Source organism: Pongo pygmaeus, chromosome 14 (genome assembly GCF_028885625.2).
Source record: "Pongo pygmaeus isolate AG05252 chromosome 14, NHGRI_mPonPyg2-v2.0_pri, whole genome shotgun sequence".
Lineage (NCBI taxonomy): Eukaryota > Metazoa > Chordata > Mammalia > Primates > Hominidae > Pongo > Pongo pygmaeus.
Genome location: NC_072387.2, coordinates 123454619 through 123473737, shown reverse-complemented (window position 1 = coordinate 123473737; position 19119 = coordinate 123454619). Strand labels below are relative to the sequence as shown.

Below are 19119 nucleotides of genomic sequence, written 5' to 3'. Positions count from 1 at the left end.
TATTTTTAGTAGAGATGGAATTTCTCCATGTTGGCCAGGATGGTCTTGAACTCCTGACCTCAAGTGATCCGCCTCAGACTCCCAAAGTGCTGGGATTACATCATCAAGTTACTTTAGATAAGTGGAAACTCAGCCCTCCTATATCTGGAAGTGTCAAGATGTTACTTTGTTTCATTATATACTATATATAGTACAGCTACTTGGCAGTTTTGTTATTTATTGCCTGCCCAGAGCCTCTGTCCTATTTTTTCATTTTATTTCTGTCTGGTATACAGAGGCATTCTTGTTATTAGTATTATTGTTTCCATTTAATCATAACAGGCTTTTTTGTGCCTGCTTGTGAAACTTTCATAAATTACTTTTAACACTATTCTTAGTTATTTGTGTACATTTTCATCAATGTGATTCTGTGATTTAAAGTGGGAAAAAAAAATCCCCCAACCGCACAGCCTCTTTCCATTCATTAAAGCCTGAACTTTATTGAAACCAAAGAAGACTCTGCAGCTGCGACCCCCGCTGATGCCGTGAGGTCCTTGCCCTGTGTCCCCAGAGGCTAGATGTGCGTTGCAGAGTTACTGAGAGTTTTAGAAAAATGATAGTCACACTTCATGCAGAGTGAACTGGGTAGAGATCAGAATGTATTTTGTATAAAATGTTAATTCTCACAATTTTTGAAGCTTAGACTGCCTGTTTGTTACAGTATAGATGCTGTTGTTTCCATTTTCAGAAGACTGTGCAGTCTTTTTAACTGATGAAGAGCAAGGCTTTGTCTTTAATTCTGCCCAGTTAAAGTGCAGGCGTTAGGCTAGAGCTGGGACAAACCTGGAGCGGCTTCATTGGCTTTCCTACTTCTTTTGCATCCCAAAGCATAAGCTTAAATCGTCTCAGAAGGACAAGGTCCGCCAGTTTATGGCGTGCACTCAGGCTGGCGAGAGAACTGCTATCTACTGCTTAACGCAGAATGAGTGGAGACTAGACGAGGCCACGGACAGCTTCTTCCAAAACCCAGACTCGTTCCACAGGGAGTCCATGCGGAACGCTGTGGACAAGAAGAAGCTGGAGCGGTTGTACGGCAGGTACAAAGGTAAGAGGAGACTGCAGCAAAGCCGGACGGATGTCGGGCTCCGCGAGCGGCCTGCGCGCTGCCCTTCCAGAGTTCTGGTGCCGGGGCAGGTCTCCGGGCTGCCGTTGCTTCTCTCCTCCCCACGCTCAGCGCTCAGCTGCAGAATCCACTTTCTTCTGTTTAAATGGGGTTGGGACTGTGATCGGTGGGGGTGGGGAGGGCGAGAAGGGGGCAGTCAGCGATGGAGCAGGGCCAGGCCCGTGTCCGCTTGTTCTGTGCGGTGAGTCTGACGCTGCACAGCCTGTCAGGGAAAAGCTGCTGCTGGGAGGCTTGGTGTCTTGGAGTGACTGTGTCTGTTAATACAGTATTTTTTTCAAGCACTTCTATTTAGGCTGAAATATTGATGATGAGAAGGTTAAGAACAACACCAAATCATGAAGACGATCCTGAAGTGAGGGTAAACCTTAGTGTTTTCCTTGCCCGGGTAGTGGCATGTCAGCCCTGAAATAGCTTCAGTGGTTAGAGAGGCTTTGGGAAAAGCTCTCAGCAAAGAAACTTTTTGTTGCAGATTGTGATTTTTATTGACATCAGTGCTTGGATCAGAGCTTCTTGTCAAAATGCTTCTTGTCAAAATGTGCCTTGAACTAAGACTGCGGTGATGAGCATACGCAGATCCACGCCCCTCTGCAGGCTTTAAATTTCATATCCAATGCAGAGAGAGAGGCAGCAGTCTAAGAGCTGACTTATTTTGTTTTTTCTTTCTAGCAGTTTTTAAGGCTAAGTTTTCTAAAACTTTAAAACAAAACCAAGCCCTGGCTCTCATTTAAACAAGTATTAGCCCGAATATACAATAATTTCCTTGGCTTTAAGTTCTTGTTTGTTTGTTTATTTATTTATTTATTGGTGTCTGTGTGTGTGTTTGTGTGATGGAGTCTCGCTCTGTCACCAGGCTGGAGTGCAGTGGTATGATCTCGGCTCACTGCATCCTCTGCCTCCCACATTCGAGCGATTCTCCTGCCTCAGCCTCCCAAGCAGCTGGGACTACAGGTGCACGCCACCACGCCCAGCTAATTTTTGTATTTTTAGTAGAGACGGGGTTTCACCGTGTTGGCCAGGATGGTCTCGATCTCTTGACCTCATGATCCACCCACCTTGGCCTCCCAAAGTGCTGGGATTACAGGCATGAGGCACCGCACCCAGCCAAGTTCTTGTTTATTTATTATTTTCATTTTTTACTTTTTAAAATTGTGTGTGCTTTAGTCTTTCTTTTTAGGTCTGAAAAGTGGGTTGAAAATTGCTTTAAAAAATCTTGGCTCAGAAACATAGTCAGTGGTAAAACAAACCAGGTTTGTACTTATTGTAGTTCCAAAGAATGAAAATTGTTTTTAGTTAAGCTTTAGTCTACTTTAAAAATTTTTGGCTAGGTTAATTGTTGAGCTAATTTTGTAAGTCATATGCTGATTTTTATGCAGATTTTAAAAAGTTATTTAAATATATACAGCAGCCTTTGAAAAAATACTTGTGTATAAGTGGGAAATTGTGTCTTTGGGTGTTACTGAAGCTTCATCCCTTCGTTATTATTTAACTTTATTCATGCAATTATAGTCAGTTAAAGTAGAAATGTGGTACAATCACTTTAGGCTCTAAAAATAAACGTAGTTCTAAGACTGTTGACAAATATAACATTGGTTATTACATTAACATATACAAATGAACAAGTACTTGCAAAATTACTTGAAATGTTGAACATGGTTGTAATGAAATTTACTGAGATGGTTAATTAGCTCAGAGCATTGTAGATTAATATTTCTATTTATGAAGTATAGTATTAGGAGATGGAATTGAATAAGGTGATAAGTGGGGATTTTTTTTTACAGACCTCTGTGCCATAAACTATGCTGAGGTTGTTTTCTCCCTGACATAAGAGAATAGAGTTAGAAGGATGTTTATGGCTTTCTTCATTTTGTTACCAATTTTTCTTTTTTTTTTTTTTTTTTGTCACCCAGGCTGGAGTGCAGTGACATGATCTTGGCTCACTGCAACCTCCGCCTTCTGGGTTCAAGCGATCCTCCTGCCTCAGCCCCCCCAGTAGCTGGGACTACAGGCGTGTGCCACCATGCCCGGTTAATTTTTGTATTTTTAGTAGAGACGGGGTTTTGCCATGTTGGCCAGGTTGGTCTTGAACTCCTGAGCTCAGGTGATCCACCCGCCTCGGCCTCCCAAAGTGCTGGGATTATAGGCGTGAGCCACCGTGCCCGGCCACCAATTTTTCTTTGGTAACTATATATATGTGGTAGTATACTACTTAAATGACCAAAGTTAAATTTTGTTTGAAGGGGAAGAAAAGTTTATCATACCTGATCTTTCTTTGAGCAGAGAAGCTACAGGTTTTCTATTTTTACCTTCTAAACCAACAATTTACCTATGCATTATGATAATATGATATAATCTGTCTGAAATTACTAGCTTTAGTGAAGTCTTGCTGGGATGCCTTAAATATATTTTACTGTTTGATTTTCTGATAAACAAATGCTAAGTTCTTTAATTTTATTTCTAAACTAGAAATAGGGGGTGGGGAACCTATTAAATGTGGATACATAAGCTAAATGATTCTGAAAAATAGTTATTGTCCAGTACCATTAGAATTAGCAAATGAAATCAGTTAAGAAAAACATCAATCATTCATTTACTTTGACAGAGTTGTGATAAAAACTCAAGGTATTGTAAATACTTTATCAGTACAGTATCTTTTATAGCAGTTTGCCTTTGGGTGAGCTAAATTTCTGTAAACTTGAATTTTTATTTCACTTTAGGGAAATTAAGTTTTGCTTAGTGAACAGATCTTCTCAAAAAAAATTCAGTGATTTTTTTTTTTTTCCCTAAAACCCAGAAACCTAGATTTTAAAAATAGGACCGTTTTCTGGATAAATTATTAGTTGCTCACTATTTCTTTCATGTGTAGTAGAAAACTGCAGCCTATTGATTGATGTATTGGAAACACGCTTGCTAGAACTATGTAGTATAATCGAATACTAGGATTCAAACCTCCTATTTTAGAGTTACTTTTCAAAATAGTATAACTTCCTTTTCCCCTGATATTAACTACAGATCCACAAGATGAAAACAAAATTGGAATCGATGGGATTCAACAGTTTTGTGATGATCTGAGCCTGGATCCTGCCAGTATCAGTGTATTGGTCATAGCATGGAAGTTCAGGGCCGCAACTCAGTGTGAATTTAGCAGAAAGGAATTTCTAGATGGCATGACAGAACTTGGGTAAGTCAATTATTCTTAGCTTAAATGTTTTCAGAAATGAAAATACTTCTAACATTATTTTTCAGCAACCTGTACCTACTAATTTCATATCTGCTTATTTTCTTTGTGTATCTTAAAAATTTCTTATGCATCTGTACTCTCTGCACTATTAAGCCTTTGGTTTCCTTTTAATTTTCAGTTTAAAGCTTTATTTCATTTCACATTTTTATTTTTTTCATATTAATCCCTTTTGTAAACTCATTTTCTTCTTTATGAGTTTTTTTCTTTCCAATTTTGAATTGACAGTAAATACCAGGTTCAGTACATTCATGTTATTTCATAATAGTGTATATTAAATGTAGAATTTATTATGCTGCTCTGTTAAAAATTAAGATGTCATTTTGGTTTTTGCTTGTAACATTTTTCTATTCTACCTACAGGATTGGGATAAAGCCTTCATTAATAACTTAAGGTGTTTCTCGCTTATCAGATAAGTTATAAAAGTAAATGAAAGGGCCTAATGTAACTGTCTCTTAATCATTAAGCTTATTGAACTACAGTCATGCACTACATAATGACGATTTCGGTCAACAGTGGACCGCTTATACAACAGTGGTCCCGTAAGTTTAGAATGGGGCTAAAAAATTCCTACATCCCAGCCATCATAATGTCATAGCACAATACGTTGCCTGTGTGTGGCGATGCTGGCACAGACAAACCTACTGCACTGCCAGTCATGTAAAAGCATAGCGCATACAGTTATGTGTAGTATATAATACTTGATAATATAAAGGATTATGTTACCAGTTTATGTATTTACTCAACTTTTTATTATTTTCGAGTGTACTCCTACTTGTTTGTTTGTTTGTTTTTTGAGATGGAGTCTTACTCTGTCACCCAGGCTGGAGTGCAGTGGCACGATCTTGGCTCACAGCAAACTCCGTCTCCTGGGTTCAAGCGATTCTCCTGCCTCATGCCCGGCTAATTTTTGTATTTTTAGTAGAGACGGGATTTCACCATATTCGCCAAGCTGGTTTTGAACTCCTGACTTCAGGCGACCCACCTTGCCTCAGCCTCCCAAAGTGCTGGGATTACAGGCGGGAGACACCGTGCCTGGCCCAGATGGATTTTTAAATATCACCTGTTCATATTGTTTAAAATGGATACAACTAAAACAGCTTTGAGGCATACAGGAACTCTACAGATAAGGAGGACCATTTCATAATGATAAAGGGCTTATGTCACCAGGAAGGCAGCCGCACTTACGTTTTTATGTATTTGTGGAAGAGTCCCAATGTATTTAAAGCAAAAATAAGCAGCTACAAAGAGAAAGATACAAAATCCATGATGAAAGTGAGGAATTTTCAGACACATCGTAGTAACTGATGGAATGAGTCAATGAAAAATTAGTGAGGAAATAGAAGATTTGGACAGCAGAACAAATGGCCTAGGAGAACATTTAGAATGTTGCCTTTGATGTTGAAGAATACATATTCTTTTCAAAAGAAAACACAGAACAGCCTGGCGGGAGAGATATCATGTTCATGAAGGTGATTTTCCCAGGGCTGGGCTTATCCATTGCATTCCAGATGTGCTGACGCCTGTGATTTTCCCAGATGTGGGAAACTGGACTGCATAATCTGTGGTAGTGGGGGACTATGTTCGTCTTCTCTCCTGGTGTTTAAAATTAAAAAAAAAAAAAAAAAAAACTTTATTAAAGGCACAGAACATTAATAAAAATTGACCATAAACTGGGCTATTAAGTAAATTGCAACAATTTCCAGAGGTTTGAAATGATATGGAGTATATTTTCTGACCACAGTACAGTTAAACTAGGAATATAACAGAAAGATAACTAGGATGTGTGTGGATATTGCATACCTCTAAGTAACCCCTGGGATGAGAAAGAAGTTACAATGGAAATTAGAAAATATCTTGAATAATGAAAATACAATATATGTAAGCTTGTAGAATTCAGCTTATTAAATGCATATTTTAGAAAGAAGGAAAGTCTGAAAATCAGTGAGCAAAGCCTTCCATCTCAAGAAATAGAAAAAGAATATAGAAGGAAGGAATTAATATTTTTAAAGAAGCACTAATTTACAAGAATAATTAAATAGAAAAGAAGTTGTCATTAGGAAGGATCAATAAAGCCAGAAGCTTGTTATTTGAAAAGACTTGTAAATGTGGTAAATCACAAGTAACGTACATAGATGAAAAGGGGGACAAGATGATAGGTGCCAGAAGCATTGAAAAAAAAAAGTTCTGTTATGAAGAGCTTTATGCCAGTAAATTTGACAACATATGTGAAAAATATAACTTACTAAAACTGACACATGAAGAAATAGAACATCTTAATAGTTTTGTAACTCTTAAGAATTTGAGCCTGTGGTTTAAAATCTTCTCAAAGAGACAGCTCCTGTTTGGGATGACTTAATTGGCACATCCTACCAAACTCCTAATGAAAACGAAAATCCCCAATTTTAAACGTCCTCTTCCAGATGATAGTAAAGGAAGAAAGATTTCACAATTTGTTTTTAAGGCCAGCAAAAGCTGCATGACGAAACCAAGGAAGAACATTTGAGAATGGAAAATTATAGGCCACTCTCAGCTGTAAGACTCAGAAGATGCATAAGATAATTATAAGATGCAAAAATCCTACACACAGTATCAGGAAACTGACCAGTCATTAGCAAAAAACTCAAGACGATAAGCCCAGGATGATACATCATGACAGAGTTGGTTATATCCAGGAATGCAAGATCCGTTTAATGTTACAAAGTCAATCGGTGTAATTAATTTACCACAGTTAACAACAGAAAAAAAAGGATCATCCCAGTGCATAAGATGGGTTTGATCAAATTCAATGTTTCTTCATTTAAAAAAAAAAAAAACTCATAGAAAACTAAGAATAAGAGGGGCAGTTCTTAATCTGGCCAAAAGGAAAAAATTCCTATGGCAAACATTATACTTACTGGAATTGTAAGCCACCTTCCCTTTGAGACAGAACAAAACCCAAATGACTGTTTCTATTCAGTATTAAACAGGAGATCATAGCTAGTCCAACCTATGGATAAAATATTCAAATCAATAGTGACGTTAGCCAAACTACAGGATCCGAGGTCTGCAAATAAAAACCTGTTCTATTTCAGGACACCAAGTGCAACAACCAGCAAAACGGTAAAATTTAAAATCTATGTCATTTTTCAATATCTTCAAAAATACAAAATACCTAGAATAAATCAGATTAAAGATGTGTGATACTCCCATAGAGAAAATTGTAACTCATCGAGAGACAGGAAAGAAGACCTGAATAAATGGAGAAATATACTTCATTCATAGGTTGGAACACAGTATTTTATCCTTAGCTTTTTATATTGAATGTGACCTCAATTTAAAAATCCCAATAGATAGTGGGTTTATATATGTGTAATTTGACAAGCTGATTTGAAATTTCTATGAAAATGTGCAGTCAAAAAGCAGTTCTTGAAGAAAAAGAACAAGATGGGAAGATTTGCTATACCAGATAATTGGAACTTTTAAAGCTACAGTAATTAAGACTACATGGCATCAAGCGCCAGATCAGATAAATAGACCAGAGACCAGTGGAGCAGAATGGAGGGCTCAGAAAGAAGTCTGTGTATGTGGGGACTTCTGGTTTATGACAGAGCTAGACTTAAGTGGAGAAAGACATTTTTTCAATAAATGATACTGGGAGAATTAGCTAGTATTTTGGGGAAAAATAAATCCTGACCTCTACCGCATACCATATGTAAAAATCAGTTTCAGATAGATTGTAGATTTCAGTATGAAAGGCAAAGGCAAAAGCAAAAAGTCTGTAGAAAATAATACAGGAAAATGTCTTTATGACTATGAAATAGTATAATTTTTAAAACATCAACAAAAACAATAAATCACCATAAAGAAAAATACTGATAGAGTGTATTATAGTAAAAATAAGAACTTCTGGTTAAGAAACATCAAGGTAATAGAAAGGCAATCCATGTTCTGTGTGAAAGTTCTTTAAAAATTCCTGGCAAAGGCTTGTATCTTTAATATATAAAGAATTTCTACAAAACAATAAGAAAAAGACATTGAAAAACAACCAAAAGATTTGACAAGCACTTCACAAAAGAGGATGCACAAGGGCCAGTTAAAGTATAAGATGCTTAATCTCATTCACTGGGGAAATGCAGATGAAAACCACAGTGAAATGGAACTCCACAACAAACCACCCTCTAGGGTGCTAAAATAAGACACGATAGCAAATGTGAGTGCAAATGCGTGGAGCGGGACTCCAGTGTACTGTTTTGACATCAGTTACTAAATGGAAGGTGCACAGATGCCGTGACCCAGCCGTCCACTCTGGAATGTGCCTGATGTGGTACATTCACAGGTATGTTGTGATCTGTATACAGAAGTGACACCATTACTCCAAACCAGGAAACTAGGAACAGCCAGAATGTTCACCAACAGTAGCATTTATGAATCATAAAATATGTATATAACAAGAATTCTATATGGCCAAGAAAATGAGCAGCTGTAGCTGTGCATACCCACAGGGACAAACCTCTCGGACATCACAAAGGCAGAAACAGCCAGACGTGAGGTGGTGCACACTGAGTTCCTGATTACATCCAGCTAGAGTCACGGTGAAGGACTGCTCCAATAGGCGGTGGGGCACAGTGGGCCTGGCCCAGAAGTCTGATTGTCCATGCCTCCCTGGAGGGAAGAGGAGGCTGAAATGGCAAAGAGCCCTCAGCTGCTACCCACTCCCTTTTTTAAGAAGGTCACACTCTGTTGTGCCAACTGGGGTACAGTGCGTTGCTGGGACTTCAGGCACATGCCACCACACCTGGCTAGTTTTTATTTTTTGTGGAGACTGGGTCTCTCTATGTTGCCCAGACTGGTCTCAAACTCCTGGCCTCAAGCAATCCTCCTTCCTCCACCTTTCAAAGCACTGGGATTACAGGAATGAGCCACTGTACCTGGCCCGGCCGCCACCCTTGATGTGGCTGGTGCTTACGCTCACCTTCACCTACAGTACAGTCATGCGTCACTCAGAGACAGGAACACGTTCTGAGAAATGCATCGTTAGGAAATTTCACTGTGCAGATATCACAGAGTGTACTTACACAAACCGAGATGGTACACCCCACTACACACCTAGTCTGTGGTACAGCCTGTTGCTCCTAGGCTATGAACCTGTTCAGCAGGTGACTGTACTCAGTTCTATAGGCAGCTGTAACACAATGGTAAGTCTGTATCTAAACACACCTAAAGGTGGAATTGGTCATGCGTTGTGCTAGACACAGTGGCTCTGACGCCTCGAGGTGGCAGGAATCTAGGTGCCATTATGATTTTATGGGACCACTGTCACATACGCCTTCTGCTGTTGACCAGAACTTCGCTGTGCTCGCAGGACTGTGACTGCGCACAGGACTGAATCATACATTTGTGCTTTTCTGTGTATGTCTTCGAGGACTTTTCTAGCTGCTCTAAAGCTTTCTTCGATGTTCTTTCCTTATGTCTACTCTACTTGAGTAAGTGTTGCTTTTATTCTGTGCTTTGCTGTGCAGTTGAAATTACAAAGATAGACTTTGTTTTACTATTGTCGATTTCTGCCTTAGAGGCTGTTGACTGTTTTTAAAGGTTATTGACTTTTTGATGGAAAAATGCAATTTTAAAACAACATAGAGCTGTGTTTTACAATACCTGGATATTTTAAATCTAACTTGCTGTAATGAAGAGATCCCTAAATAAGGTAGCTTAAGATTTATATGAGTTTATTTTTTGCTTGTATGATGGGACAGAGGTAACAGTGGCCCCAGCTGGCAGGGCGACTGCCATTCTGCAAGTCACTGAGAAATGGGGTCTTTCCATCTTTCCATTACCATTACCTGCCATCTTGTCACCTCATGCCCTGTCACCGCAGGGCAGGGGCCTCTCTCCATGGTCAAAGCTACCAAGTTAGACCATGCCCTTGTTCCAGTTCTCAAGAAGAGGGCAAAAGATGTTGGTTTTGGGTTTTTCTTTTAATAATTTTTTTTTATTAAGTATTTATTGATCATTCTTGGGTGTTTCTCGGAGAGGGGGATATGGCAGGGTCATAGGATAATAGTGGAGAGAAGGTCAGCAGATAAACACATGAACAAAGGTCTCTGGTTTTCCTAGGCAGAGGTCCCTGTGGCCTTCCACAGTGTTTGTGCCCCTGGGTACTTGAGATTAGGGAGTGGTGATGACTCTTAAAGAGCATGCTGCCTTCGAGCATCTGTTTAACAAAGCGCATCTTGCACCGCCCTTAATCCATTTAACCCTGAGTTGACACAGCACATGTTTCAGAGAGCACGGGGCTGGGGGAAAGGCCATAGATCAACAGCATCCCAAGGCAGAAGAATTTCTCCTAGTCAGAACAAAATGGAGTCTCCTATGCCCACCTCTTTCTACACAGACACAGCAACAATCTGATCTCTCCTTCCTTTCCCCACACTTCCCCCCCTTCTCTTCAACAAAACCGCCATCGTCCTCATGGCCCGCTCCCGATGGTCGCTGTCTCTTCGGAGCTGTTGGGTACACCTCCCAGACAGGGCGGCCGGGCAGAGGCGCTCCTCACCCCCCAGACAGGGCGGCCGGGCAGAGGCGCTCCTCACCTCCCAGACGGGGCAGCCAGGCAGAGGCGCTCCTCACTTCCCAGACGGGGCGGCAGCCAGGCAGAGGCACTCCTCACTTTCCAGACGGGGCGGCCGGGTAGAGGCGCTCCTCACCTCCCAGACGGGGCAGCCGGGCAGAGGCGCTCCTCACCTCCCAGACGATGGGCGGCCGGGCAGAGGCGCTCCTCACCTCCCAGACGGGGCGGCCGGGCAGAGGCGCTCCTCACTTTCCAGACGGGGCGGCCGGGTAGAGGCGCTCCTCACCTCCCAGACGGGGCGGCCGGGCAGAGGCGCTCCTCACTTCCCAGACGGGGCGGCAGCCGGGTAGAGGCGCTCCTCACTTCCCAGACGGGGTGGCGGCCGGGCAGAGGCGCTCCTCACCTCCCAGACGGGGCAGCCAGGCAGAGGCGCTCCTCACTTCCCAGACGGGGTGGCGGCCAGGCAGAGGCACTCCTCACCTACCAGACGGGGCGGCCGGGCAGAGGCGCTCCTCACTTCCCAGACGGGGCGGCAGCCAGGCAGAGGCACTCCTCACTTTCCAGACGGGGCGGCCGGGTAGAGGCGCTCCTCACCTCCCAGACGGGGCAGCCGGGCAGAGGCGCTCCTCACCTCCCAGACGATGGGCGGCCGGGCAGAGGCGCTCCTCACCTCCCAGACGGGGCGGCCGGGCAGAGGCGCTCCTCACTTCCCAGACGGGGCGGCAGCCGGGTAGAGGCGCTCCTCACTTCCCAGACGGGGTGGCGGCCGGGCAGAGGCGCTCCTCACCTCCCAGACGGGGCAGCCAGGCAGAGGCGCTCCTCACTTCCCAGACAGGGTGGCGGCCAGGCAGAGGCACTCCTCACCTCCCAGACGGGGCGGCCGGGCAGAGGCGCTCCTCACTTCCCAGACGGGGCGGCAGCCAGGCAGAGGCGCTCCTCACTTTCCAGACGGGGCGGCCGGGTAGAGGCGCTCCTCACCTCCCAGACGGGGCGGCCGGGCAGAGGCGCTCCTCACTTTCCAGACGGGGCGGCCGGGTAGAGGCGCTCGTCACCTCCCAGACGGGGTGGCAGCCAGGCAGAGGCGCTCCTCACTTTCCAGACGGGGCGGCCGGGCAGAGGCGCTCCTCACTTTCCAGATGGGGCGGCCGGGTAGAGGCGTTCCTCACTTCCCAGACGGGGCGGCCGGGCAGAGGCGCTCCTCACTTCCTCCCAGATGGGGTGGCAGCGGGGCAGAGGCGCTCCTCACCTCCCAGACGGGGCGGCCGGGCAGAGGTGCTCCTCATCTCCCAGACGGGGCGACCGGGCAGAGGCGCTCCTCACTTCCCCAACGGGGCAACTGGGCAGAGGCGCTCCTCACATCCCAGACGATGGGCGGCCGGGCAGAGACGTTCCTCACTTCGTATACGGGATGGCGGCCGGGCAGAGGCGCTCCTCACTTCCCAGACGGGGCCGCCGGGCAGAGGGGCTCCTCACATCCCAGACGATGGGCGGCCAGGCAGAGACGCTCCTCACTTCCTAGACGGGGTGGCGGCCGGGCAGAGGCTGTAATCCCAGCACTTTAGGAGGCCAAGGCAGGCGGCTGGGCGGTGGAGGTTGTAGCGAGCCAAGATCACGCCACTGCACTCCAGCCTGAGCAACATTGAGCACTGAGTGAGCGAGACTCCGTCTGCAATCCCAGCACCTCGGGAGGCCGAGGCGGGCAGATCACTCGAGGCCAGGAGCTGGAGACCAGCCCGGTCAACAGGGCGAAACCCCGTCTCCACCAAAAATACAAAAACCAGTCAGGCGTGGCAGCACGCGCCTGCAATCCCAGGCACTCGGCAGGCCGAGGCAGGAGAATCACAGGAGCCCGAGGCAGGGAGGTTGCAGCGAGCCAAGATCACGGCAGTACAGTCCAGCTTTGGTAACAGAGGGAGACCGAAAAAAGAAGGAGAGGGAGACCGAAGAGGGAGGGGGAGGGAGAGGGAGAGCTCTTTTAATAATTTTATTGAGATCTAATTCACATACCATATTTTCTCTCATTTAAAGTCTGCAACTCAGTGGTTTTAGTATATTCCCAGAGCTGGGCAGCTGCCACCAGTATCTGTCTTAGAGCATTTTGAATTCCTTTTAGCAAGGGAGACGTTGCCCCCCTTACCTTCTCTTACATCATCACTTAGAGCCTTAGGGGGCGTCTGGGAAAGGAAGTTGGGAAATACGGCCTCCAGCTGGAGCTGCGTGCCTGGTCACAGTTCCTGCACAGGGCACAAGGGGAGTCGACTAGGGAGGCGCATCTGCCGCGGGACAAACCACTCTCTGTCATTGCAGGTGTGACAGCATGGAGAAGCTAAAGGCTCTTCTGCCAAGACTGGAGCAGGAGCTGAAGGACACAGCCAAATTTAAAGATTTTTATCAGTTTACCTTCACCTTCGCTAAGAATCCAGGGCAGAAAGGTTTAGGTGAGTATGAAATCCAAATATGTAAAATGCCACATCATAATGAGGTTTTCAGTGGACGTGAGCAACGTGATTTCTGTGCAGCCAACTGTAATGTTTTTGGGTTTTGGTTTGGTTTTTTTGAGATACGGTCTTGCTCTGTCACCTAGGCTGGAGTGCAGTGGTACAATCACAGCTCACTGCAGCCTCAATCTCCTGGGCTCAAGCAATCCTCCCACCTCAGCCTCCCGAGTAGCTGGGACAACAGGCGTCCACCACCGCATCTGGCTATTTTCATTTGTGTTTTAATTTTTAGTAAAGACAAGGTCTTGCCTTGTTGCCTATTCTGGTCTCGAACTCCTGAGCTCAGGCATTCTTCCCACTTCAGAGTGTTGGGGTGACAGGCATGAGCCACTGCGGCCGGCCCAGCTGTAACATTACCACCTTCTCTGTTTCTTTTCTTCTCCACACTTTGCTGTGTGTGTAGGTAGATGAGTTTATAATACCGCGTACCTGAAAATCTCAGTTGATAGCATCTCTCAACTTCTGGGTTTACATATTTAAATTTTAAAATGTAAACTAATTTGTAAATGTATCAGTTCATAATTGTTCCCTCTGTGCCACACAGACCAGCCCGCATACCGACAATTCAGCCCACTTTTGCGTTTTATTTTAAAATAGTGTACTCCATTTGTGTGGACCATTAATGTGGCCCATTTGCATGGACAATAATAAATTTTTCTTTTACTTGAGGAGTCTGCATTTGCTTTAACTGTCACTGCTAACCCTGCAGCAGGGATTCAGGGACTGCAGTGAAGGTGGAGGTGGAGCTGGGTTGGGCTCTGGGAGGGGTGCAGTGATCACCTGAGAGGGCAGTTGCACAGAGGAACAGGCACAGGGTCAGAGGCACGGGGCAGAAGGACAGGGAACGCAGGCACAGAGGAGCAGAGACACAGGACAGAGGGATAGAGAGACGGGGGACAGAGGGACAGAGGCACAGGAGACAGAGGGATAGAGAGACGGGACAGAGGGACAGAGGCACAGGAGACAGGCACGGGGGGACACGGGCAGAGACGGGACAGAGGGATAGATGGGGGACAGAGGGACAGAGGCACAGGAGACAGAGGCACGGGGGGACAGAAGGACAGAGGTACGGGAGCAGAGGCGCAGGGGGACACGGGCAGAGGCACAGGGGAGAGAGAGACAGAGGGCTGGTGAGAGATAACAGGTGCTGAGACACATCTCAGCCCCACACTGGTTACTGAATTACAGTACCTGCTGTGCAAGGCCCTGGGGCCTGTTGGGCTCTCACTTTGCCTCTTGGGTAACAGTAGCGGTGCCTGCTGCATCTTGGCTCAGGAGCCTGCGCATGCGACACCTAGGGACACCAGCAGTGCAAGACCCCCAGCCTTGCTCAGGGCTGCGAACTGACGAGAGCCTGTCCTGCCCTTTCTGTTTGTGAGCTGGGATGATCACAGAAGGAAGTCTTTCTGTGATCATCCCTGTGATTTCTCCTGGTGTTGGGTGCCAGAGGTGCAGGCTGCTCAGAAAGGCCAGATGACCTCGGGGGCGAGTGCGTTCGGTCAGTTTATTGTTCATGTCCCCGTGAACTCATGGAGTGCTGTTGGTGTGCTCTGGTGGTGGTGACCGCCCCCTTCCTGTCTGCATGGCAGGCTGCCCTGGGCTCGACCAGTCGCCTTCTGCCTCAGACCTGGACTCGCTTTTTCTCCAAGAAGCCCTGATTTCTTTTAGCGGAAACAGGTTTCAGGCCGTGGTGGGGTCACAGCTGGTGCTCATTCAGAGTCATCGTTTCTAGGCTTTATTTTATTTTATTTTTTAAATTTTTGTTCATTTGGATGCTTCTAAACCACAGTCAGGACTACAGATTATTTTTCCTACTTGAGCTTGTCTGTATTGCAACTGTGTTTCCCTTCTCCTGCTCTGGTTCTCAAGGGCACAGGTGAGGATAGCGTTAGAATATCCATGGTGACGTGTTAGCCCAATCCCACATGGCACACACCACAGGCTCAGAGTGACGAAAGGAATGCTGTCTCCACCAGTAGAATTACTGTGAGTAGCGGAAAAGAAAAGGGCGGGGGGGCGGGTAATACACTCTCCCCCCACTTAAAACAATAGTTGGGCCTTGCTTTTGTTTTCCAGGCACACAGCCAGGCCTCCCCTGTCGTTGTGGGTGGTCTTTGCTCTGTGTTCCCCAGCAGCCCCTGCTCATCGCCAGGGTTTCCGTTGATGTCTCTCTGCTCACAGGTTTTGAAATTCATTCTCCAGTGGATCCCCAGGAAGTGCTTTTGGGGACAGTATTCCCTCAGTATTCCCTGAGTCCTTGCGTGCTGGGTATAAAAAATTCTTTTTGTTCCTTTGAATGTCTTAAGTGTGCTGAGTAAAAAAATGCTTTTTATTCCTTTGAATATCTTAAGTGTGTCACTCCACTTTCTTCTGGCATAGATCTTCTAGCGTAGATCATTATTGTCAAACAGAATGATGACAAGCCAATCTTCTTGGCCTTATAAGTTGCTTACTGTTTTGCCTAAATACCCAAACAAAGGCTATTTTTCCTTTTGCTTTGAAGCCCAGTAATTTTACTAAAATGTGTCTGGGTGTTGTGGGTCATCCATGGTCAGTGTTCTCATATATGCTGCTGAGTGTTTTCAGTAAGTACTTTCTAATCTTTTTTTAATTTCAGGGAATATGTTCTTGAATTATACTTTTAAGCATTTGTTCTGTTCCTTGTATTTGGTTTTGGTCTCTATGGAAACTCCTATTACCCATATAATTGGAGTTAGGTCCTCTGTGGAGTTGGGTCCCCTGTGGAGTTGGGTCCCCTGTGGAGTTGGGTCCTCTGTGGAGTTGGGTCCCCTGTGGAGTTGGGTCCCCTGTGGAGTTAGGTCCCCTGCGGAGTTAGGTCCTCAGTGGAGTTGGGTCCCCTGTGGAGTTGGGTCTTTTGTGGAGTTGGGTCCCCTGTGGAGTTGGGTGTTCTGTGGAGTTGGGTGTTCTGTGGAGTTGGGTCCCCTGTGGAGTTGGGTCTTCTGTGGAGTTGGGTGTCCTGTGGAGTTGGGTCTTCTGTGGAGTTGGGTCCTCTGTGGAGTTGTGTCTTCTGTGGAGTTGGGTCCCCTGTGGAGTTGGGTGTTCTGTGGAGTTGGGTCCCCTGTGGATTTGGGTCCCTTGTGGAGTTGGGTCTTCTGTGGAGTTGGGTCCCCTGTGGAGTTGGGTCTTCTGTGGAGTTGGGTCCCTTGTGGAGTTGGGTCTTCTGTGGAGGTGGGTCCCTTGTGGAGTTGTGTCTTCTGTGAGTTGGATCCCCTGTGAAGTTGAGTCCCCTGTGGAGTTGGGTCTTCTGTGGAGGTGGGTCCCTTGTGGAGTTGTGTCTTCTGTGGAGTTGGATCCCCTGTGAAGTTGAGTCCCCTGTGGAGTTGGGTCTTCTGTGGAGGTGGGTCCCCTGTGGAGTTGGGTCTTCTGTGGAGTTGGGTCCCCTGTGGAGTTGGGTCCCCTGTGGAGTTGGGTCTCCTGTGGAGTTGGGTCTTCTGTGGAGTTGGGTCCCCTGTGGAGTTGTGTCTTCTGTGGAGTTGGGTCCCCTGTGGAGTTGGGTCTTCTGTGGAGTTGGGTCCCCTGTGGAGTTGGGTCCCCTGTGGAGTTGGGTCCCCTGTGGAGTTGGGTCTTCTGTGGAGTTGGGTCCCCTGTGGAGCTGGGTCCCCTGTGGAGTTGGGTCTTCTGTGGAGCTGGGTCCCCTGTGGAGCTGGGTCCCCTGTGGAGTTGGGTCCCCTGTGGAGTTGGGTCTTCTGTGGAGCTGGGTCCCCTGTGGAGCTGGGTCCCCTGTGGAGTTGGGTCCCCTGTGGAGTTGGGACTCCTGTGGAGTTGGGTCCCCTGTGGAGTTGGGTCTTCTGTTTAGTTGGGTCCTCTGTAGAGTTGTGTCTTCTGTGGAGTTGGGTCCTCTGTGGAGTTGGGTCCCCTGTGGAGTTGGGTCCCCTGTGGAGCTGGGTCCTCTGTGGAGCTGGGTCCCCTGTGGAGTTGGGTCTTCTGTGGAGCTGGGTCCCCTGTGGAGTTGGGTCCCCTGTGGAGTTCGGTCCCCTGTGGAGTTGGGTCCTCAGTGGAGTTGGGTCCCCTGTGGAGCTGGGTCTTCTGTGGAGTTGGGTCCCCTGTGGAGCTGGGTCCCCTGTGCAGTTTGGTCTTGTTTGGAGTTGGGTCCCCTGTGGAGCTGGGTCCCCTGTGGAGTTGGGTCTTCCATGGTGTTGGGTCCTCTGTGGAGTTGGGTCCCCTATGGAGTTGGGTCCTCTGTAGAGTCTTCTGTGGAGTTAAGTCTTCGGCAGTGTGCGTTGCTTTCTCTCAGTCCTTTTTATCTGTACTTCATTTCTTTTTTATTTTAAAAATGATCTTCCTTTTTCACCATTTCCTCCTCTGAAGTCATCACCCATCATGTGTCACATAATGGCAGCGATAGGTTCTGAGAAATGCATTGTTAGGCAGTCTCATCCTTTGCGACATCACAGGGCACATGTTTGCAAACCTGGGTGGCGTAGCCTATTGCACGCCTAGTGGTATGGCACAGCCCATGGCTCCTGGGATACAAACCTGGACAGCATGTGACTGTACTGAATACGGTAGGCAACCGTAACACAGTGGTGAGGATTTGTGTATCCAAACACACTGAAGCATAGAAAAGGGGCAGTGAAAATGCACTTTTGCAGTCCTGTGGGACTGCTGTCACTTATGTGGACTATCATTGGCTGAGATGATGCCGTGTGTGGCTGCCTTTATCTCCCTCATGTGCCTTCTAGTAAAGTCATTTCCGGAATGACTTTCCTTTGTTTCTAATTCTTGAGTGTGATTTCCTCATTACTAAGTTTTCCTAATTCTCATTTGTGGTGTTTCATGTTTTGTTTCATTTCTTAATGTCCTTTAGCCTATTTTGAAGTCAATGATCACACTTAAAAAAAAAAGTTTTTAATTTATTTTGAGACAGGGTCTTGCTCTCTTGCCCAGGCTGGAGTGGAGTGGCGCGATCATAGCTCACTGCAGCCTCGAATTCTTGGGCTTAAGCGATCCTCGCACCTCGGCTTCCCAAAGTGCTGGGATTACAGACATGAGCCACCACACCTGGCTTAACATTTTGTTTTAGAGTTGCGGTCTCCCTCCGTTGCCCAGGTTTAAGTGCAGAGGTGTGGTCATGACTGCAGCCTCAGGCTCCTGGGTTTCAGTGATCCTCCCACCTCAGCCTCCCAGCTAACTGGGACTGTAGGCACACAGACTGTGCCTGGTTAATTTTTAAACTCTTTTTGGAGAGACGGAGTTTTACTGTGTTGCCTGGGCTGGTTTCAAACTGCTGGTCTCACGCAGTCCTCTCACCTCAGGCTCCCAAAGTGCTGGGATTACAGGCATGAGCCACGGTTTCAGCTGAAGGTCGCACTTTTGATCTGTTCTGTTGGTGTGTTTCCCAGCATGCATTCATTTTCTAGGGGTGACTTCTGTTTGTAGTATCTTTTTTCTCAGGATAGCACTGTATGGGATTTGATCTCAGGGCTGTTCTGTTGCTCATTTTTATGTGAAATTAGTTTTCCTAGTCTTTCAGAAGGAGGATGGTTCGGGGCAGCTTTTCGACTTCATGGTGCTCCCTCGTGTGTGTGTGTGTGTGTGTGTGTGTGTGTGAGCTTTTCGACTTCATGGTGCTCCCTCGTGTGTGTGTGTGTGTGTGTGTGTGTGTGTGTAGGCGTGTAGTAGACAGAAATGTCGGTTTTGCTGTCTGAAATTG

The 19119-nt window shown here is 46.3% G+C and overlaps 1 protein-coding gene and 1 non-coding gene across 5 annotated transcripts in view; both read left to right on the top strand.

Moving 5' to 3' along the window:
• DCUN1D2 (defective in cullin neddylation 1 domain containing 2) overlaps nt 1-19119 on the top strand; it is a 38864-nt gene that overhangs the window by 5778 nt on the left and 13967 nt on the right. For all 4 annotated transcript variants that reach the window (XR_008493452.2, XM_054447084.2, XM_054447086.2 and 1 more), the window contains exons 2-4: nt 868-1084; nt 4172-4340; nt 13255-13385. Coding sequence is in view for 3 of the 4 variants with exons in the window: in XM_054447084.2 (XP_054303059.2) it covers nt 868-1084; nt 4172-4340; nt 13255-13385 (517 nt within the window). In the remaining variant the exon portion in view is untranslated. The remainder of the gene's footprint in view (nt 1-867; nt 1085-4171; nt 4341-13254; nt 13386-19119) is intronic.
• Nucleotides 5833-5996, top strand: LOC129012031 (U1 spliceosomal RNA). Its single transcript, XR_008493538.2, has one exon. It is a non-coding gene; the product is annotated as a U1 spliceosomal RNA (small nuclear RNA).